The sequence below is a fragment of the Pelecanus crispus genome, chromosome 7 (genome assembly GCF_030463565.1).
Source record: "Pelecanus crispus isolate bPelCri1 chromosome 7, bPelCri1.pri, whole genome shotgun sequence".
In the NCBI taxonomy this organism is placed as follows: domain Eukaryota; kingdom Metazoa; phylum Chordata; class Aves; order Pelecaniformes; family Pelecanidae; genus Pelecanus; species Pelecanus crispus.
Genome location: NC_134649.1, coordinates 22951629 through 22973647, shown reverse-complemented (window position 1 = coordinate 22973647; position 22019 = coordinate 22951629). Strand labels below are relative to the sequence as shown.

Below are 22019 nucleotides of genomic sequence, written 5' to 3'. Positions count from 1 at the left end.
TACAGGGAATCTCACTGTGATGAGCTACCTACCAATGCTGGATTACTCTGAGATTTGCTCCTTTTCAGGAGGGCACTAATTAGCACCCAGTGCCCAAAGGCACAAGAAGGGGGCAGGGATGGATCTTTGCATCCTCCCAGCCCCTCCATGTCCGGGGCAGCTGGAAAGGGTTTCTCCTGGAAGGGTTTAAAGCATCCCAGCAGGGTGGCTCAGCCCCTCCTAAGGCATTAACCCTTCTGCAGAGCCTGTCACCAGCCCAGGGGATTGAGTGGGATGTGCCCACGCCTGATGATGACAAACTCGCACCCACGCAGCCCGGGCTCTGTCACACACAGTGTCACCTAAACTGTGGGAAGGCGTCTGGCACCCTTTGCCCAGGCAGGACAGCCCCGGAATAAAGCAGCTTTTAGCCCTCCCATCCCCAAATTATCTCTTATCCCAGATCAAAAAAACAAGGGAAAAGAGCATCGCTGTGTCCCCCACATTACGGTCACTGGCAGCACTACAGCCCTCACCTGCTGAAGGGGTTGTGCCTCAGTGGGGTCACAGATGGAGTCTGGGGTCCCCATAGAAGTAATCAGAGCAGCATCTTTTATCTGCTCTGTGAGTGTGAGTGAGCAGAATTAGGCTTGGTCCTCTACAGTCACCCCTGCTCTGTGTCCTCCACTGGTTCAGAGCTCCTGAACCCTTCTGGATGGGCTCTGAAGCTGTTCAAGCTTCTCAGCACAGGGGGTGATGGACCATCCACCTCCAGCATGCCCTGCTCCAAGGTGATGGGCACCAGTGATATCAGCTCATGGGGGGGTCAGGAATCAACCCCCATGCTTGCCCTGCCAGCGAGAACCTCACACCCAAGAGGGGCAGTGACAGCCCCCACAAATGCCTTGTAAAGCAGGTCCTGGCCCCTTGGAGAAAATCCCTAGCTCACCAGGCATGCCTGCATGTCCTGCAGCAGCCACGCTGCAAGCCTGCCTGATAAAATGCTCCAGCTTTGAAATAATCCCCTTCTCCTTTGCACGGCACTATTTTTAATCCTAATCCTGTTCACAGCCTGGTCTCAGCAACAGCAGCGTCAGCCCAAGTGTGAAGATAGCAAGCTGTGGCTGGGATACATGGAGTTGAAACTCTCCTGGGGGGCTCCAGCTCATGCCTGCTCCACCTTCATGATGCTCAGGGTCTTTTCCAAAGAGGGTCTGGCTTGCTCCGGTGTGGAGATCCTCACACCTCTGCAGATGCCACAGTGCTTCCACACTCCGGGCAATTCACACCACATTGCTCCAGTGCCAGCCTTGCATAAGGTGGGTTTCCTACCAGACATGCCCCAGTTAGGCCAGTGGATGAGTATGCGAGGACAGGGAGCAAGGACCACTCAGCATCCCGGTCCTGGATGCCCACCTCTGGCCGCAACGGTCCTGCCACTCTGGAGGACAGTGGCTGCAGGATGAATGCCCAATGATCTACTTTTAAAAGCTTTTATCAGCAGTTTATTGCAGAGAAATGGTTCTGGGTGGCCTCCGTGTAGCTCGATGGCTTGTCCTCCTTCCTCTTGCCACCCTGATGCAGCCTCTGGGCACCCACCCACCCTCCTTCCCAGCCTGCCCTGGCCCCACACAGCCCTGCAGCAGGGGCATCCTGCCGCCCCCGAGACCCCGAAGCCTGTCAACCCCTCTCAGAGGCAACTCACCGGCCAGCAGCCTCCCCAGATCCTCCTGAAGCCGCTCAACCTCCGCCCTGTCCCCAGACGTCCCCTACAAGGTGGGGGACATGATAGCCCCCCAGATGCGGGGTTGGGGTCCCCCGGAGGGCAGAGGTTTGGATGTTCCCCCAGCTCCGGGCGCAGAGAGGGGGGCCGGGCGCGGCTGGGCTCCGGCAGCAGCTCCGGGGGGAGGCGGGCGGGCGGAGGAAGGGCCCCCGCAGCCGTTTTCCAACAGCGGGAGTGGGTCGGTGCCATGGAAAACAAAAGGGCCCCGGGGACGGGGAGGGGAGGAGAAGCCCGACTAGGGCCGAGGGAACCGGCGGTCCCCTTTTCCCCCACCTCCAGAGGAGCGAGGGCGACCGGGCTCCGTCCCCCTGAAGCTGCCGGTGAAGGGGCAGGAGGGGCCGGGGAGGGGAGCGGGGGGCCGGGGACCGGCCGGGAGCGCCGGGACCGGGGGGGAGCTGGCTGGCCGGGCTGGGGAGGGAGGCAGGGAGGGCTGGATGGTTATTCACGGCTCTGGTATGCGGCGTGCCGGCCCTGCTCACATCGCCCCCGGGCTGCCTCAGCCCGCCCCGGCCGCGGGGCAGCGAGCGCGGCGGCGGGGAGAGGTAACTGCGCCCCCGGAGGGGCACGCTGGCGGTGGAGGGGCGGTTTGGGATGGGAGGGAACGGAGGTGGAGGGGTGCTCCGGGAGCTCGAGCGGCTCGGCAACCCCCCGCCATCCCGGCGGGACCCGGCCCCCCCCTCCCCCCGTGCTGCCCTGGGGGCGCGCCCCCAGCCCAGCTCCCCGTGCATCCCGCAAGCACGTTCGGGGTGATGGGGATCTGCCTCTGCAAGCCGGGACCAACACCTTGCTGGGCAGGTTGGGCTGGGACAGATACGGGGCACCCCAACATCACACCAGCCAGGGGCTTTAAATGCATCAGCCAAGGGGAACCCCCCACCACTGCCGGGCTCTCACCCCTCTATCACTGGCAGAACCCTTGGGGCTCCTTCCCCATCCCTTGAACCCCAGCCCTGGGGTGGTCTATCCCTGCGGGACAGGACACTTTGTAACCCCTTTTGCCCCCCCCCCCCCCCCCCCTCCAGTTGTTGTGCAGGTCTTATTCAGCCTCTCCGTTGCCAATAAAATGTCTTCCCCCTCCTGCTCTAAATGACAGGGTTGGGGACTGGAAGGCCTACAAGGCAGAGACAAAGGGGTCTCAGTGCCAGCTCCTTACAGAGCCTCAGTTAACCTCTTCCCTGGTGGGACGCAGCTTCCAGATGCTGGGAACCAAGCGTGCACAGTCCCTTTTGCAAGGCAAGAAGAAGGGGAGTAAGGAGTTAGCTCAGAACTATTTTGCTCTAAAGAATTCCAGCAGCCAGGGACCCCACACTCTCTTGCTGAGTAAAAGCACTTGAGAAGTTGTTTTTTTCCATGACATGGAAAAATATGGAGATGGGGGGTTGGTTTGAGGTCTGAAAGCATGCTGACAATCCCAGCAACTTGATGATTTAGGGGAAGGCTTGTTGTGAAAGAGCTGTGGTTGCTCCGTTTCCCCTAATTCCAGCCTCAGCAGGGTGAACTCTGAACCCCCAGCTCCCACTTCTCATCCCAAAACCTGGGAAAACAGCATCCCAGCAGGGTGGTATTTCATCAATAATCAAAAAGAGGCATTTTCCAGTGGGGGAAGGAAAGGGTTTAGGGGGAAGTTCCCTGCTCACGTAGGTAGTTGAAGGCTCTGCTCTTGGCGAGAAAATGCCTTCTTCAGATTAAGGAATATTTCAAACAGCCTTTTCCAGCTGAAGTGCTAGGGGTAATCACATAGATGCTTTGCTCTTCTGCTGCTTCCTCTTAGTACATGGCAAGAAAAAACAGACCCCCATCTCAGCCAGACCCATCCCATTCATTACCCTCCGTCTCTGTTCCCAGGAGGAAGGATGAGGCCCCTGCTCTGCTGCTTGGGGCTGGCCGTGCTCCTGAGGCCCTGCCTGGCCTGTCCCAGTGCCTGCTCCTGCTCCACCAAGAAGAACGGGCGGCTGTTGGCTGAGTGTGCCTACAAGGATCTCCAGGAGGTACCGAAGGGGTTGTCCTCCAACGTGACCATCCTCACCTTGTCGGCCAACAGGATCGGCTGGTTGGGGCAGGGCTCCTTCACTGAGGTTCCTGAAGTGCAGTCACTGTGGCTGGGCTACAACCAGATTGGGGTGGTGGAACCGGGGGCTTTCGCCTTGTTGGTGCACCTGAAGAACCTGGACCTGAGCCACAACAAGATTGCGGATTTCCCCTGGCAGGACCTCCATAACCTCAGCAGTCTGCAGATCCTGAAGATGAACAACAACCGCCTGGCCGGGCTGCCCAGGGATGCTTTCTACTCCTTGAAGGACCTGCGCTCCCTCTGGCTTAATGACAATGAGTTGACCACCCTGGCTGAGGGCACCTTTGACAACCTGCCCTCGCTGTCCCAGCTGCAGATCTTCAACAACCCCTTCAACTGCTCCTGCAAGGTCTTCTGGCTGAAGAAGTGGACTGAGAACACCTCCGTCTCCATCACCAAGGGGGGGTCTATCCTGTGTGTGGCTCCTAGCAGGCTGAAGGGCAGGGCAGTGACAGACATCCCCAACCACCACTGTGTTGCTCCCTCCGTGCAGCTCACCTACCTCTCCAACCTGGACAACACTGTCATGTATGATGGCCTCACCCTGACCCTGCACTGCAGTGTGGCGGGCAGCCCCCCACCAGAGATCAGGTGGAAGATCCAGACCTCCAGCCGCCATGTCGAGATCAACGGGCCCAACGTGGCACGGGATGGAAATGTCAAGCAGAGCCAGGAGCGCTTCTTGGTCTTCAAGAATGGCACTATGGCCATCCCCAACTTCAGCAAGGAGGATGAAGGCATCTACACCTGCCTTGCTGTCAATGATGTGGGCAAGCGGGATGTCTCAGTCAACGTGGCCTTGGCTGGGTCAGAGAATCCAGCTGAAGACTTGCTCCGAGATGACCCCCAAGCCAGCCACCTTGGTGGTCAGAGCTGCTACAAGGGGGATGAAATGGATCCCTCTGGTGCTGGAGAAAAGTTGGTGATCGTTTACCACATGCCGAGGGAGTCGAAGAACAGGGCTGGAGGAGTGCTGCCCCAGGTTCACCTGGGGACCCTCCTACTGGCTTTGGGCATCATGCTCTGCTGTTAAAGGGGGAAGAAGGAAACGGTGCCTTGGGGGTTCCCCCTCTTTCTGTAGCATTTATCTTCACGTAGTGCCATGCCTTTGCTGAGCTTCTGGGAACTGTGGGTGGTCAGGAGTCAAAGGGACTGAGACTCAGGCCCAGGGCTGGTAGTTCAACCCTCCCTAGATGGGGGTCAGGGCTGGGCTCCATTAGTTGAGAGCTTTAAACAAGCTCAGGTGATGTAGAGCAGATCCACACTGTGTTGCCACTTCCCAGGCATCCAAATCTGCCACCTCCTGATTTATCTCCCTCCTGAGACCAAGGCGCGCCTGCAGGATTAAAGTCCACCCTCAACAGGGCAACCATCACCCATCCCCAGAGCCCACCACGAGCCCTCTACCACCCGCAGCAGCCAGCCATGACCAGGGAGGGGATCTCGTGCTAAGAGAATCCTATCAGTCCAGCGACACCAAAGATGACACCCCTGCCATGACCAGTGTTCAGGCCCTTGGCTGGCCAGGTGCATCCTTCCTACCACCAACCTCACATGAAGCACCAGGAGCAGAAGGACCAGTCTGAGAATGGATGAATAGCCTGGGCACAGGGTACTGGGGTCCCAGGACATGTGGCTCTGGGGAACAGAGATATGATGGTGCTTTGTAAGCAGGATGGGTACAGTAGGACAGATTGGATGGGGCCATGGGCTTGGATCAGGCCATTTTGTGGAGCAGGAGAAGCTTTCCCACAGGCTTCATCCCTGTAGGAGTACAAAGGACTCCCGCTGGCTGGGTGCTGGGGGCATCCAGGGTGTCTGCACCCTCCCTGCATGTCACAGGATCCGGCCCTACCACCCTTAGTACCTCTCCCAGATGTGATGCAGCTAATTTTCTGCCCCCCCTTCCATTTCACCACTGAAGCCTGCAGTCCAAAATGCTCGGCTAGGCTGGACCCACCGAGCTGCACTGCTCTGGCTCTGACCCTGGCAGGGAGGGATTGAGCCTAAAGAGACCAAAATAATTTCCCAGCGCTCCTCTCTGACGGGAAACCAAGTGGGGGCTGTATGATGGAGCATGAGGAAGAAAGATTGGGAAAGTCCAGACGAGAGAGAAAGAGGCTGAGCTGACCTATAAGCCATAAACACAATTTTCTTTAAATGCTTTAGCATTCCTACGCGGGACATATATACAATACCTGGCTGCCCCAGGGTGTTGGGGACCCCTTGTCTTATGGTGGGGGGGCTGAGCATCTTCATCTCCCCCACCTTGAGGCACAAGCAGTCCAGCTCTCCTGCCTTCTGCCAGCGCTCGTCTGCAGGAGCTGGACGGACCTCTGCAGCCACCCTTGCCTTATAACCAAAGCTGTATGGACAAAGTCCCAAGCGCAATAAATACCTTTTTTTTTTTTTTTTTTTTAAAAACAAGCTGGTGCGTGCTGCCTCTGTGCACCCCCAAATCTCCCAGACCCAGCATCATCTGGGGTACCACAAACCAACCCCCTTTCCCCCCAGCTCCCCCAGAGCCCTCCCCATGCTGTAGCATCCCCCCATGATGACCCTGGAGTAAGGATGCATTTATAGGATACCGAAAACCCCCCATTGCTGCCTGCAGCAGGCAGGGGAAGGCAGTAATATCAAAACCAGCTGAAAAGCAGCTGTCCTGGAGCCTCAAGCCTCCACACAAGCTCTCCAGCCCCACAACTCGGTGTCCAGCCAGCTCGTAGGTTAAGGAAAGGGGCAGCCGAGGAGCTGCCACATGCCAAACACCGTCTGAGTATGGCACCAAGGTCTCCACAGGGATCGTGAGGTCGAAACAGCCCAGAAACAGCCAGCAGCTCCTCACACGAATGGCCTTTGATGCTAACAAGCAGGAGCATATTTTTTCCATTACAGGCAGAAAGGATAAAAAACGTTGCAGCCCCAAAGAGAGTTTCGGTTTCATTTCGTAGGATACAACTTTTAACATCAATTTTATCCCAGCCAGGGTCCTCCCCTCACTGCCTGCCTGGGAATAGGGGGGTACAGGAGCTTGTTCCTGCAACCTCATCTGGGAACAGGATTTGGAGCCTGGGATAAGGATAAAAAATAAGATTTAGGCTCCCAGCAGCCCTAAGCCATGCCTGAAAGTCTCTGCTTGCCTTGCAGAGCTGCTGCTCCCCCCAGCTTTGCTGGTGCGTGGCTGTTTTATTGCCAGAAAGGTGAATTCCTCCACATTTGCCAAGTTTACTCATAGCTTTTATGGCAAGTTATTAGTGATATTAAGCATCTCTCATTCATAACAAACAGGGCACCCTGCCACGCAGCTCCTGGGTTGGATGCTGCAGGTGATACCACACTTGGTGTCACCATCCTGACCCACCACAACCACCAGCTGGTGCAAGTCTGGGATGCCACAACCTGCCATCAGGTCCTCTCTGTCTCTCAAGTTTGCAAAGCCACAGCATGGCCCAGACCTGAATTTCCATTCCTCACATGGTCATTTTTTTAAGGGCCATTTTCAGCCAGATCAGCTCACTGAACTTCATCCCCATGAGTTCAAGGTTGGGTGGAGAGGACTGTGGATGCGCAGGAGCAGAGCTATCCCATGGCTGTACTAATGTTGGGGGTTTAGAGAGGAGGTGGGAAGCCACCATCACAAAGAGGAGCTCAGTTCACCCCCAGGGCACCCTGCTTATGTCAAAGAAGGGAAAAAACCCAAGCAAACCAATGAAGCCACCTCCCATCTTCCTCCCAAGGCTGTCATCTCTCACCTCGGCCCCAACCCGCCGCCTGCCAAGACATCTCCAGGAAGCCTCAGGCAGGGCTGTGTAAACAGATGCCGAAATCCAGCTCCACCCATGGCCCAGAGCTGCAAAAGATTTCAGGGATTACCAAGGCTGCCTTCAGAGCCCCAGCGCCTGGGAGGCTGGAGATGCATTGGGATGGGCTGCAAGGGAAAGGCACAGCCCTTGCCTTAGGGCATCCCTTCACCCAATACACGCAGGACACCCAGCACCTACCAGCACCACATCTCTCCTGTGCTCAGACATGCAAACCCAAGAATGCAAAGCCCAGAGCTGGGAAAGCAGTGGGAATTGCACCTTGGACTCCTGCTGTATTGAAAATGACCCAGATCTGCCTCCAGTGCCACTGCTGTCACCCAAGTTTGGTGACATTGTACTATGTGCCAGACAGTAATCAAATATGATTAAAACAGTGTTGGTCAGGGCAGCAGATACAACAGGGCTTTGAGCATCCAAGTGCACTGGGTGGGTGTTTGGGCAGTGCCTGCAGGCAGCAGATGAAGGCAGGGACCTCCGTCTCTTTGCTAGGATGGAAAGGGAACAGGTTGGGCTCCTGGGGAGGGGGCTGGCTCTCACCCAGGGAACTTCAATGTTGTGGGGAGACATCAGGACACTCCAGGCAAATCCCAAAGAACAGGGGTTAGCCTTGCTCACCCCCAAACCACATCGATGGTGCTGCAAGCACCCCAATAAGAGGGCATGGGGTCCTTGAAAGCCTGCGAAGAGCAGCTCTGTTCACCTCCAAGGAGGTCCGTGGGGCAAGAGGCTCAAACTGCATCGACCCCATCGAGCAGAGGGGGTGGGCACAGCAGCCCTGCTCTGTGCAGGGTGGGCTGCAAAGTCTCAAAGGCATCTGCTTTAGCAAGGCTGAGGTGTTTGAGATGGTGTTGAGATGGAAGAGGAAAGAGCCACCAGCACAACTTTCCAAGAGCCCTGCAATGGCAAGCTGATGCTGGGCATCCTTCCAGTCACCAAAGGCAGGATTTTCAAGAGGGACACATTGTGCGAAGAGGTGATGCAGCAACACCTTGGACACCTACCTTTGGTGCTTTAGCTACAAAATGTCCTGATTTAGTTCCCATCCTTCATGGGAGCTGTGGTTTAGGGGCCAAACGTTTTGATGGGAAAGCAAACTGATCAGCTTTGCATTAAAATTTCCCTAAGGTGGGGAGGAGGATCAAAGATCTGGTCCCATCACCCCCAGGTCAAGCAGATCTACCACAAAACCTCTGCTGAGCAAGGTCAGTCCCAGCCATCACCCGGAGACACAGCTACAACAGTCCTCAAGTCCCTTTTGCCAGGTCTGGCTTATTTGGGAACAGCCAAGAGACCAAGCATACCCTGAGCATAGGAATGAGGTATGTGATTTATTAACCTTCCCTGACTCGGCACATCCAAGCGAGGTGTAAAACTGCTTTCTATGGATTCAAGCTCAGCTCACTCAGAAGGTCTCTGGCCCTGGGAAACTGCTGGCTTTAAACGAAACAGCATGGCAGCAAGAGGCACCAAAGGGACAAGGGTTACGGGGAGCAGAAAAAAAAAGGCTCTGTAATCTCATGATCCAGAGCAGAGCAGATGGGGATTTCAGCCTTCACAATACTGGGGGGGGGGGGAAAGAAAAAGAGTCCCAGGGTTAGGTACAGTGCCTGAGGACAGCCAGGATCAGACCTGAAAGGGAGAAGCTGGGGATGAGGTTGGCTGCAGGGACCTTCTCTACAGGGAGACCATGCCGAGATGCAGGTAGCTCCTCGTTCTCAGTCTGGCTGAGGATCCCTCCACACACATAAACACACACTTTCTCCCTCTTTCCTTACTGCCTTGGTGCTGGGGACTTGTGCCTGCCTTGCCACATGTTGGGAAGTGGTGGGCTCATTGCATGAGTGACTCTTAAGAAGATGTTTCTGAGATGCCTGAAGAGTTTAGCTTGGCTCATCAACCCCTCTCCATCTAGGTCAGGCTTGGAGATGACCCATTTGCCTTGACTGTGTCTTCACCTCTGGACCTTGGTAGTGGCTCAGCATGGACCTAGAACTAAAAACCGGCCCCCATCACCTCCAGCACCCATCACCAGCATGGAGAGGGACCGGAGGCTGGAGAGGGGCAAGAGGTGCCCAAAACTCCTGCCAGCACAGGAGAGTCAATGGGAGACAGGGATAGGACAGGAGCGTGCGTGGGAGGCAGAGAGAGGTGGGGGACTACTTTGGAGGTCAGGGCTTGTGGGGGCTGAGCTGGGTGCCATTGGCTGTGGGGTCAGAGAGGGCAGTTTTCCGGCAAGCTGTCAGCGAGGGGTTGTTGAGGAGCGTGTAGGCCAGCCACCACCGGGCTCGGCTCTGCTTGAATCTGGCTCTGCTTGGTGGTGCCTTCTTGGGCTGCATCAGCTGGATGCCTGAAATGAGACGGGAGGGGGGAAATGATTTCAGCCCCAGCTCCCCCTCACTGGGGATGCCCAGATGTCGTCTACACCCTGGAGTGAAAGCAGACAAGCCCCATCCTGCCCTTGCACAGGCAGAGGAATGGGGGCAGCTCCTGGGATGGAGATGATCACACACCAAACAGAGGAGGTGACGTAAAAACAGAGGGAGCAGCAGAACCACAACCCTCAATGGTCCCTTTACTGCAAGGCACCAACAGCATCTCTAGAGGAGCAGCAAACCCGCAGAGGAGACCTCAATGCCACCCCATGGTGATGGCCATGCATCCCCCCACTTGGTGGTAGGAAGGTCTCACCTTCTTCCACGTTGCTGGCCCGGAGCCCCAGCGGCCCCTCTGGCCTGGCTAGCTGGAGTAGCAGCAAGCAAAAGGCTTTCATCACTGGGTGAGACTGGCTGACCTCGATTTTCAGATAGTGGCAGTAAGTGTGGTAGCCTAGGGGAACACAGCCCACAGTAAACACCTGTGGTGCAGCCAGACTTCATGGTTCCCCCCTCCCCCATGCCCTGGAGCAAAGAGGAGGGTTGTTTGCCAGGCTCCATCTCTGCCCTGCCAGAGCTGCTCTGACTTCAGCACTGGGGATGAACTCCACTCCCAAAATCCCAGCAGGAAAAGCAGAGGAAGGCCTGAGGTCCCCTCCCTGCTGCTTTTAGCGCAGGAGACATGAGGGTCCACAGCCCGTGGGAACAGGGTCTTGCCACTGGTGAAGCCCAGAGTTCCCCAGCAGGGACCTGCATCACCTGCCCTTGGGGATGGATGGAAAAGCGGGAGGACTAAGTGGGCATCAGGAGGAGCCACTTGCTCCCATTGTCCCACCTGCCCATTTCTGAACACAGAGCATGAGGACCTGAAGCCACCTTCAGTCCCAGCAGCTCCAGGTGATGCAGAAGCCCCTGGCCATGTCCCTGCAGCACTTGATGGTGGGAGAAAGGCCCCCATGCTCACAGAGGTGCTGCAGAGGGACTCCCCCAGTGCCCTACCAGGGTCGAAGGTCTCCACACCGCGGTTCAGCAGGCTGATGTCCAGTTGGCAGAAGTGGATGGCATTATAAAGGCCAGAAATTACCATCCTCCACACCCCAGCCAGGACACCCACCAGGACATTGATGGGGAAGAGCAGGTAGGTGACTATGTAGAGAGCTCGCCTGCGGGTGGAGAAGGAGGTGTAAGAAACACAAACACCACAGGATGGAAGCACAGCCCTTCCCTGCCAGAGAAACCTCCTGCCAAAATAAGCCTCCCACCCTGCTCTCCCTCCCCAGTAGACATGGTCCCTGTTTGAGGTGTCTCCATCCCATGGAAAGAAGCAAACACCCTTCAGGGCTCTTGGAGAGGAGGCAGCCTGTTGCACTGTCAGGAGTTCAAAACTTGGCCTCCAGCATGCATAGGGTCTCCATTTCTCCTTGAAGACTTAGAAACCAGACAAATTATGAGTATGGTCATTTGGGATGGAGGACACCAGCTTCTGTGGAGGCTAGAAGAGCCTATAGCAGCCTCCCCGCAATGCTGGGCAAGTGACGGAGGTGATGGAAGTGCCTTGGCTGGACAGAGCAGGACACCCAGATTCACCTGTCACCCTGCTCTTCAGCATAAGGAGACAGCTTAGACTGTGACACCATGTGTGAGTGGGGGACCACATCTGCTGGCAACATCTGAACCAGTCCAGCTGATCCTGAGGGATCTGGACTTCCTCTGAGGCTTGCAAATGGGGGTGATGGAGCAGGGCACGGACCTCACCAGCTTCACCCCACAGAAATCAAGGCTGTAAATGGACCATGGCCCTCTAAAGCATCTAAAGAAACCTCTCTGGGAGCTGTTTAAACCCCTTGAACCCACAGGCTTTCCCCCTTGAGCTTGCAGCACAGAGGATGCCAGTCGCAGGGTCCTGGACCTCAGGAGGGACAGCTCTGCCCCAAAGGTCCCCCATGTTCCCATACTTGTTGGTGAGCTCCTTCCGGAGGGCATGCTGCTCCAGGAACTGGTACTGAGCTGCCAAATTTTGCACGATGATAGCAACAACCAGGGTCAGCCAGAAGGGCCTGGGTGGGAGGGAAGAGGCAGGTTGGACACCAGGAAGGTCCCAAGCATGAGACACCACCCCAGGCAGCAGAAACCTCCAGCAAAATTGAAAGAGCCCAAGATAGAGCCTCCCCTTGACAGAGTACCCCAAAACACACCATGGCCATTGACATGGCACCCACTAGGGTCTTCCATCCCTCCCTGAGGGCTACGAGTGCTCACCACATGTTCTGAATGATTTTGAAGAGGGGCGTGTTTGTGCCAGACTGGAGTGGGATGACAAAGAGGAAGGTAAACCCCACTGAGCAGATGAAGAAAATCACTTGCTGGATGAGGAGACCTGGGAGGGAGACATGGGGAGAGAAATCATGGTAGGGGAGGATGGAGAAGCGGCTCTTGTTCTTGCTCTCATTCCCCAAACCCATGCTAATGGCTGAGCATGTCTTTCATTTTAATCCCATAAAAAGCCTGCAAGATTCTTACCTGCCTCCCCCGCTCTGAACACAATGCTCTGCGCGGGATTTAATTACAACTTCAGCCTTTCTTATCGTTCCCCACATTATCCCCGCCGAGAAGAGCCATCACTCGGGGCTGCAACTATGATGCCTCATCATAAAAATCAGCCCGAGCTCTGATTTCTAATCATAAATCACACTAAGATCAGCAGCAGCTGTGGTTCCTTTTGCTTGAGCTTGTGCTTCACCTCTACGGCTTTGAATTAATGACTTGAAAACCAAGATTTTTAAGCAGGAGGTAGATTTATGGCAGCATGGCAAGATGCAGCTGTCTTTGCCAGGGATGCACTGAGCACTAGGTGGCCAAAGGAAAGTTGCTCCTTGCTGGCAAAGGGGTGCAAGAACTGGTGCTCCCCGGTTTCTACCTCTACACTGATCTCTGCAATCTGCCTGCAAAATAGATCCCCCTTCCCGAGGGGTGGTTACCAACAGACCTGATGGTACCCCTGTCTTTCACTCCCCTGGACTCTCAGCTTGACTCTCCTGCATAGCCTGGGGTGCTGATATGGATGGGTGTTGCACATGCATCACTGCAGACGCTGCCCAGCGTCACCTCCCATGGGGCAGAAAGGTCTTAAAATGTCTCCAAACCATGGTGGGGTGAGGACTTCTACCCTCTTTGACATCCTCCACCCATCCATGGGATGGCCAGTCGTCCCAGCCAGGGACACCCAGGCCATGCTGGGGAAGATGTGCAGTGAGGGTCACCCAGGATGTGAAGACCAGGACCGGAGGAGACAGACAGTCCTTTGCACGAGATGCTGTGACAGTTTCTCAAATCAAAATATTTGGGCTTGAGCCAAAATAAGTCATAATTTCCCACCTCACCCCACCCCTCCCCCTTATTTTCTTCCCTACTGTTTAGTGTTCAGCGTGGTCCTCCCCGTGGGACAGGCTGTGTTTGGGGAAAGAGGAACAAAAGCCTCACAGATGTTCCTTTGCAAAATGGGGCAAGAAAGGGGGAAGACATGCTTAAATCTGGGGTGGGCTGTGCAAGGTGGGAGTCCACCACCCCTCCACCCACTCCTGCCCCCCAGCCCCCTTTACCCAGGCAGGCAAAAGCCGTCTGGAAACTGGCAAAACTCATCCAGCAGACAATGGCTTGTCGGGATGGGCGGAGGATATGAGCCTTGTAGAAAACATCCAGCACGGCCCCTTGGTACAGTGCCTTCAGGTTGTTCCTGGGGAGAGACAGCAGCTGCATCCCAGCTCAGTGACAAGGTCAAGGCCACAGGAGCAAGGACACCATACCTGTGCATCACCAGCGTCCTCAGGAGCATGGCGCAAGTCAGCAGGCAACACAACACCAGCGAGCAGATGTAGCAGACTGCAGAGGAGCAGGGGGAGATGGCCAGGTCAGGGCTGTGGGCCAGTCCCAGCAACAGGATTTTATTGTAAAATGTATCTCAGGAGCATTGCAGGGGGCTGAGTTATGGGGCTGCATGGATGTACCTCCAGCGGGGCACCATGCCTCAATTTCCCTCCCTACCCCCTTTGTGATACAGGGAGACCCTTCTCCATCTCCCCGGTGGGCATGAGCTGGTGAGACAGTGAAAGGGAAGGGGAAAACCAAGCAGCCAGAGGAAATACAAGCAGTTAGGCTAGCTCAGTGCTGGAAAAATCATTGAGCAAGCGTAATAACCAGGCATTACGATGGAGAGAGCCTAGGAAGATGCTGTCAGAAAAAGGGATGCTGGGGAGGAAAGCAAGAGGGTGGAAGGATGGATGGAGATGTCAGGAGAACAAAGAGGATGAGAGGGGCTTGGTGACTCTGGAAAAGCCTTAAAAAGGGCACCCCAAGGTAATGCTGTAGAGGGAGGGGGGCGCCCCTGCCTTCCCTGCGCTCCCCCATCCAGGGCTTTCAATTATCTGGGGGGCTGGGGGCCATCTGCTCGATTCCAGCACATATCAAAGACCTCAGCCAAAGGGCAGCATCTGCAGCGTGGCACTGCCGGCTCTCCCTGCCTCGCCATCTTGGCATGCAGCAGCCACACGGAGATGCCTGGCACAGCACCAGGCTCACGCAGCCGCCTTTCATGTCTGCATGGCTGTGGCTTCGGCAGCTGTTTTTTAAGTCCCCCTGGAAGCTGCCCCATCACCAACCCATTTCCTGGACCATCCTCTGGGTTAGAAATCTCTCTGATAAGTTCTGAAATCCTCCAGAAATCACCTATGGATGCAGGACCTGGCTGGGAACCCACCTTCCAGTGACCACAGATAGTACTTGACGGTGTTGAGCTCCTTCTCCATGTCACCCGGGACAGCCGGGCTCTCCGAGGGCACCAAGCCAAACTGGACCAACAACACCACAATGTCCTTTGTCATCCCCGCCCGCACAATCTGGATGGTGGGGACGACGGCTACCAGGAGCAGCAGGGCGACCTGTGAGGGAGTGGTGCCACGTGAGCCCCAGATCACGGCATCCCACTGCTGAGCCATCGCCTTACTTAAAGACTTAAGGCTGTCTGAGCCCTGGAAGCACATGGCCAGTTGCTGCAGCTCAGCTGAAGGATGGTAGGTAATACCTTGAGGCACGCTAATACCATCCCTGTAGCCAAAATTGTGGCGTGGCAATGAACTCTGGGCTCCTCTGTCTTGAGAGGATGCAGCCAAGAAGGCAGGAAGGGGGCTTTTCTTGGCATTTAACCATCAGCATCACCTGGTAGACAGCGATCACAGCCATGGTTATGGACAGGACGAGCTTCAGCGGGATCCGGAAACCTATAAGGCAGAATCGGAGGGGTATATCAGAAAGGAGCTGGGATGGAGGATCATGGGGGAAGACTGGAGCAGGCTGCAGGTCCACCAAACCCATCAGTCAAAGCAAATGCCTGGGAGAGACCACTGGAACACAGTGGTCAAACATTAACTGGGATTTCCCCAGGGAAACCCTGCAAGGATGTATAGCAGGGAGCAGTTTCCCCGTACTTCATCTGGATGGATTTCCTTCCTGTTGATCCTCCTTGCCTGCCAAGCCCATGAAACCTCATGTACCCACAGCACCAAGTCCCAGCAGCCGGGTGCCTGCTGTATGGGGAGCCACATCCCTTGGGGTGCCACCTCCCAGGACAGCCCCTGCTTCTTGCATGGGCAGAGGGGGCAAGGAGTAGTTCCTCATTGCTGGGCTGTTAGGGATTTTATGCACTGATCATAGATGTTGTTCCCTTATCATAGCCTTAGCAAGCAGAGGGGGCAATGAGTAGTTCCCCATTGCTGAGCTGTTAGGGATTTTATGCACTGATCATAGATTTTGTTCCCTTATCATAGCCTTAACAAGCATCAGGCTGCAATATTAACACAATCCATGCCTGAACCTCACTGCCTCAGCCCACCCATGTCCCCATGGCGAGGGGGTCCAGCTCCCCATTCCAAACCGCAACAGTTTGTGTGAAGCCGAGGTGTCGCACGTGCAGTGGGCAGCAGCTGCCACCACACAGATGCTTTAGGGAAGGAGCCAAGAAAGGCATTTGCTCTCTCCGGGGGAGGGGAGGGGGGAGGCAGCCTGTTTGCTGAGCTGCTGCTGCAGCCAAGAGTGCAGCCCATGCCTGTCCGCAGCCTACCTTCCTCAGGAGCGTAGATGTAGGAGCGTAAATATGTCTCGACCCTTGATAAGAGGCTCTCTTCTATCTTTGTGGAGCTGGAGGAAGAAGGAGAGGGTGAAAGGCATGTCCCTTGGGAGCAGGGACCCTCTCTGCCGCGTTGCAGGCAGCAGGCAGCCAGGCAGGGCTGGCACAGGCACTCATTGATCAGGCAGAGCTATGGGAAGGTGTTATCCTTACCTCCCCTTCCGAGGGCGTTTGGACAGGACAGCCTTTAGGTACTTCTTGTAATAACCTCTCCCTGTAACCTTAAGGAAAGAAGCAATAAGTTGCCTGATCTGAGCACAGGGACATGCCCAGGCATTCAGGGCAGGAAAAGGTGACTGCCTTTTGGGAGGCCAGAGCATCTGCATCCCACCTGGCAGCCATCTCCTTGCTCTGCTACCCCTGTCCACCCACCCGTCGCTAACACGATGCCCTGCAGCATCCTCTGTATGGGGTGCAGGTGACAGGCTCCCAGCCCTTGTTTGGGTAACAAATGTGCTGGAGCGATGCTGGCAGCAAATCTTCTGGCACCACAAAGGTGGAAATAAATCTACCTTGTTCCCATCAACAAAGCAGCCCAAAACCAGGTGCACCAGTAGGACAGACGGAAACCATCATCCCCACCAGCCAGCTCCCAGCAAGCACCTGGGGGTCACTTCAGTCCACACTTGGATTGACAGCTTTTTTTGGAAGTAGGTTTTTCCTCCTCTCTTCCCAACAAAGCCTGGCATTTCCCAAAGGGCCAGGGATTATCCAGCCTGCCAGGAAAACAAGGCGACCCCAGTCCCAGCCTGAATGGAACGTATTGATGCCTTAAGCCTCTTGTACTAAGGAGTTTACTCCAAAGATGGATTTTTCACTCCCTCTTCAAATCCAGTGAGATGAACAGAGCTGCAACCGGTGCCGTCAGAGGGATGGAAGGGAGGCAGCTCCTGGTGCCAGAACAAAGTGGGGAACACGTGCCCTGGGACCACCCCAGTTTCCTGGTCCCTCAGGCAGACAGATGGGCTGCAGGGCAGGAGAGCTCCCAAAAAACATGCAGGTCCATCAAGGGGTTCTCCCATGCTACCACCCCCCAAGTCACCCCATGGATATTCATTACCTCCTTATCCAAGGTCTCCTCCTGCCCGGTGAAGCTCCTGATGAGCAGGGCTGGATACCAAAGGCTTAAGAGCACAAGGCAGAGGATGATGGGGACATAAGAGAGCATGGAGTAGTACCTGTATATCTGGAGGGAAGCAGAGCTGTCACTTGAGACCACCCCAGCCTGGGGGTCTAGTCGCAGGCAGGTGACACCTTAATGTCACTTCAAGGATGTGGTGAGAAAGCCACCTCCAGACCTGGGCCACACCAGCCTCCTTGCTCCTTCTGCAAGCAGTGGGACACGTACCTTCGGTGATTGAGGACAATCCACCTTCTGCCAGATGTGGACCATGCAGTGGCACCAGGAAAGCAGGCAGCCCATGAGGTAGCTGACCCTGTGCCGGACAGTGGCACAGGCAATCAGGGGGTAGTAGAAGGCAGGGTAGTAAAGCAAAGCCAGGATCTTCCAGTATTCTGGATGGGATGGTGGGAAGAGAGGAGGGAGAGCAAAACAGGGAAGAGAAGGCAGCACTCTCAGTATGGACCAGGGTGAACAGGCTGCTCCGGGGATGCTACCCAAAGCTTCACGCCTCCTGGGTGGGGAGGAGCGTGGTGCCCATGGGCTGGGAGGGTGCTCGCCTTACCCTGGGAGGGTGCTCGCCTTACCCCGGGTGCTCTGGGAGGAGTGGGCGATGAGCGGCAGAGGGTCCCTGTCCAAGACCAGCACGCACAGGGAGGAGAACAGGATGCCAAACACTGCAGCCACCAGCCCTTGGTTGCCTTCCTCCTCCAGAAAGTTGGCTGGGCTGCAAGTCAACAAAGGGATGAGCCTGACACCAGATCATGGGCACCCTGTCCCTACCATCCTCTGCCCCAGAGCTGGTTTATCCCATGCTGCATCTCAGCATCCCTTCATCTGCTTCACTGCAGGGTGACGGGGACCCTGGGGACTGGGGCACAGGGCCAGGGTACCTGAGCAATCCTGGGACGCCTTTCCAGCAGCTCTGGTGGAGATGCCTGCGTTTCACCAGCAAGGACAAGCCCACAAGCACAGCCAACTGCCAGAAAGCAAATTGAGAGAGCAATAAATACATGGGGTGGGGTGGGGAGTACTGGCGGGGAGCTCAGACATGCTGCTATGTGATGGGGCCTCCATGGAGACACCGTTTCCATCCAACACCCTAAATGCAGCCATGGCTGAAGCAGGGACAGGCACTTCTCAACCGGCTCTGATGAGTTATAGGCTCTAAATGCCTCAGAGGGACCATGCTGAGAAAAAATAAATCAAAGCCTTCCATTGACTACAGGCATGAAACAACGTCTGGAGATGTGTGAGTCCCTTGTTAGAGCACCCCAGCTCAAACCTTGCTCCAGCTCAAGCTGAAGAGCCCAGACCTGCTGTTTGGGAGATGGGCATGATTCGAGCTGGGGGACAGAAAATACGACGTCGAGGCAGATAACCCACCCCGTGAGACTTGGCAGGTACTTACGGAGATGGGTGCCATGCAGATGTGATACAGTCTGGGAGAAATGGTGGGGTCACAGTCTGGGATTACGGTGGGAAACATGCTAGAAAGAGGGGGAGGGGAAAAAAAAAATCATGCATGGTTGTATTTAGTCCCAAAAGGGCAAAGCAAAGATGCTGGGGTAAAGCCCATGTACATGGCGGCAGCGGAGATTTCAGTCCAATGCTGAGAAGGGGCAAACCTCCAAAGAGATGGGTTACACAACCATCAATCAGGGATGAAGTCACCCTCACGAGATGACTTTATAATCAAGTGAGAGAGATAACACCCGGGAGCGGCCCTGAGCTGTTCCCCACCAGGGGCTGGGTGACCTCCCTGCACATATAGGGATGCCAAGGCTGAACGATGATCAGCGAGGAAGGATGAAGCCCCCCTTTATACCCCTATCTGTTCTGTCACTGTCTTTTCAAGGGATGCAGCCTGCAAAGCAGCAGTTCTCCTTGCTGCCTAAGGCACTGCACTTATTAAATGCCAGCTGGGAGGCTGAAGTCCCCTTGCTGGGTGTTTCAACACCTTTCCCATGGGAGAGGGACCAGCCCCATAGCTTGGGGAATGGCAGAAGTGATGGTTGCCCAGGGTAGGTGCATGTGGGATGGGGTCCCAGAGCTGCATCCCGCAGCCAGCCAAGGCTGGCCAAGCAGGCATGCCAGGCTTTGCTTTATTTATTCACTCCCTGTCCTCCATTACATCCCTTAATCTCTGCTTTGCCGCAGACCTCCTCCTCTCTCCAAGGCCAGGCGCGATCATGCCCAGCCGCCTTCACTCAACACTGGGTAGCAAATCCCTGTGCTGGAGAGATGAACCCCCTGAGTCCCCTAACTTGCAGGGGGGAATCCCCTGAGCCCCATAACTCACAGGGGAGAACCCCACACAAGCCCTTGTGCCTTCCCAAACCCTGCAGCACTGGTGGGGTGGGCAGAGACGGGAGACCAGCTGCAGAGCTCCTATGAGCAAGGCTGCAGGGAAGGATCCAATAGTGAAATTAGGATTTCTTGGGCATTGTATGTTCAAGGCTGTCACCAACCTGCCAGAAAAGGCTTTATGCAGCTGCCATTAGCAAAGCTCTTATTTCTGCCTTTTTTCTCTGCAACGGCTGGGCTTGGATAGACCAGAAAATTCTTGCTGTCCAAAACCACCCAGGCTCTGGAAATCCAGGGCACGGGCCCACAAGATTGAGAGCACAGGGATATCAAAACCCTTTTTGGTATCACCAGGGTTTCAGCATCTAAATCCAGAGCATCCAGGAGCCATCAGATGGGCAAATGCCCCAGTGCTGCCTCCATCCCTTCACTGACCATGGCTTGCTGCAAAGGAGGACACCCAGAAAATACCCCAAAGGTTTCTAGCAGAGGCGTGGGTCATGCAGGTGGGGCTTCGCCTGAAGAAACTGGGGCTGGGCAAGGAGATTTCAAAGGCTGTTTTGCAATACAGAAGATTAAGGACGAGGAGAAACCCTTTGGGCTGGTCACCACTGGGATTTCCTCCTACTTGCCCTCAGGATTAGGTATCACTCAACTGAGCAGTGTAAAACCCACCTGCAGAGGACTAAGTCAACAGAGGGACAATAGATGCTGATAGGTGGGCCTTGGGATGATTAGCTTTGAGCCTTGAGGGACACCTTGGATAAATTGCCTCTCTGCTCCATGCCTCAGTTTCCCCTCCCTATAGCACTTCTCTTGTCCTTGGGAAGGGCACTCAGCTAGGAGGGCATGAAGTGCTGGGTCCTTGCTGTGAGGTTAGGCCCTGAGGTCCAGTCTCCAGGGCAAACACAGCACTAGTCTTGGGAGTACACTCAGTTAAAGATTGTCATGGATGGAGAGGGAGTAGGCTTTACACGACCCACTGGTACACCACTCTCTGGAAGGAGGGAAGACATCCATGCAAGCACAGGGATGTTCATCCCTAATTTGTAGGTAGGAAACCTGTTCAGGGTTGCCGTGCCATGCAAGGACCCAGCTGAGCATCCCAGCCCTGCCTCCCTGCCAGTAGATTGGTGTGTGCTTCCGACTCTCTTCACCCCTAGCCAAAATCTGCACAGCTGCCTGCGGAGAGCTGGGGTGAGATGAAGGCACAGGAATGATTTGCAAGGTTGTGTCATGAGGATGTCTTCAAACCCAGAGCATGGAGCCAGAGCAGCCCTCTCTAGGCCAGCAAAGGCTCTGTGGGCCTTTGAGGGGTCAGGGTAACAGGTTAACACCATGCACTTGACTTTGCATTTTGGGGAAGGCTAACCAAAAGGGAGCATAACTAGCAGAGATGCCTGCTGCAGGATTTACCCCAGCTCTTGCCAGAAGCACCCAAAAGAAATGAAGCATTTTTAGGGGGCCAAAACCAGCCTTTTTAATCTCTTCCCGCTCACCCAGGAATAAATCCTGGCTCTGCTGCTCAGGGGACATTGCTCTACAGAAAGGGGATAGAGCAGCTGGGGAGGAGGCTGGCAGCTGCCCAGTGTGACCTCAGCAGGGACAGGGGGACATGTGGCACCCGCCAGCAGGGCTGGACACTTACTCATCCTGTGGCACAGCCGGCTCCATGGTTTCATAGATGTACCAGTCAGAAACAAGGTCGTCAGCACCAGCAAATCCATTGTCCGGCAGAGCATCATGCATTCCACTGGAGCCATTGGCTTCCATGGCTGTCTCCTTCCTCCCTCCGCAGGCTGGAGAGAGATGGTGAGAGGCAGCCAGATGCAGAAAGCAACCAGGCTTTCCCAAGGGCGGTCCTCCTGGGCTCTTGGAAATGCAGAGATGGAGACACTGAGCCAAGAGGCTTTATCTTCTTGGGTCACTCCCACAGCCAGGGGGGACCGGGAGCTTTCAAAATCCAGCTGTGCCTCCAAGGATCCAGCTTTTATCTGGACTTGGAGGGAGGGAGAAGGGATGACCCTGGCCCTGCTGCACAACTCGAGCACTCAGGGCACACCTAATCATCCCCCGTCCACTCCCTGCCCGCCGCGGGATGCTGATAGACTTGGAGCCTTTGTTTGGGTTGTTTAACAGCTTTTACGCCAATGACTCGAAAACCGGCACAAGGGTCAAGTTTTGGGCTCGGTGGAACGGGCTGGCTGGAAAAGCGGGGATGAGATCAGTGTCCCTCAGTGCCACCAGATGCCCCACACAGCATCCAGCCTCCCCCAGCCCTGGAAGGAAACCTCAGCCCCTCTCCCTTTGTAGCAATAAAAAGGAAGAAGGATTTGTCATGGTGCCAGACCCAACAAGCTCTTGTTTCTCTTTCTCCCCATTACC

General features: G+C 55.6%; 2 protein-coding genes across 2 annotated transcripts; one reads left to right on the top strand and one right to left on the bottom strand.

The window, feature by feature from the left end:
- The first annotated feature begins 1900 nt into the window (after positions 1 to 1900).
- ISLR (immunoglobulin superfamily containing leucine rich repeat) lies at positions 1901 to 4866 on the top strand. The gene is made up of 2 exons (XM_075714525.1): positions 1901 to 1940; positions 3608 to 4866. Exon 2 carries the CDS (start codon positions 3616 to 3618, stop codon positions 4864 to 4866), a length of 1251 nt encoding a protein of 416 aa, XP_075570640.1. The 5' UTR covers positions 1901 to 1940; positions 3608 to 3615.
- A 4959-nt stretch (positions 4867 to 9825) lies between these two features.
- Positions 9826 to 21407, bottom strand: STRA6 (signaling receptor and transporter of retinol STRA6). Its single transcript, XM_009480436.2, has 17 exons — positions 21283 to 21407; positions 18739 to 18817; positions 18221 to 18306; positions 17915 to 18054; positions 17556 to 17722; positions 17268 to 17393; positions 16361 to 16428; positions 16142 to 16218; positions 15241 to 15302; positions 14783 to 14963; positions 13833 to 13908; positions 13629 to 13762; positions 12289 to 12406; positions 11985 to 12086; positions 11029 to 11192; positions 10346 to 10483; positions 9826 to 10004 (listed from the first exon to the last, which is right to left on the bottom strand). Exons 1-17 carry the CDS (start codon positions 21405 to 21407, stop codon positions 9826 to 9828), a joined length of 2022 nt encoding a protein of 673 aa, XP_009478711.2.
- Between the last annotated feature and the right edge of the window lie 612 nt (positions 21408 to 22019).

What these genes read in the sequence shown, in the direction of transcription:
- ISLR (XM_075714525.1), top strand. Translation starts at nt 3,616, where the DNA reads ATGAGGCCCCTGCTCTGCTGCTTGGGGCTGGCCGTGCTCCTGAGGCCC.
- STRA6 (XM_009480436.2), bottom strand. Translation starts at nt 21,407, where the DNA reads ATGGAAGCCAATGGCTCCAGTGGAATGCATGATGCTCTGCCGGACAAT. An exon ending in CCGGCTGTGCCACAGGATGA is followed by an intron (nt 18,818 to 21,282) that starts GTAAGTGTCCAG and finishes CCCTCTTTCTAG; the next exon opens with CATGTTTCCCACCGTAATCC. An exon ending in GACGGCTTTTGCCTGCCTGG is followed by an intron (nt 12,407 to 13,628) that starts GTAAAGGGGGCT and finishes TCTCCCTCCCAG; the next exon opens with GTCTCCTCATCCAGCAAGTG.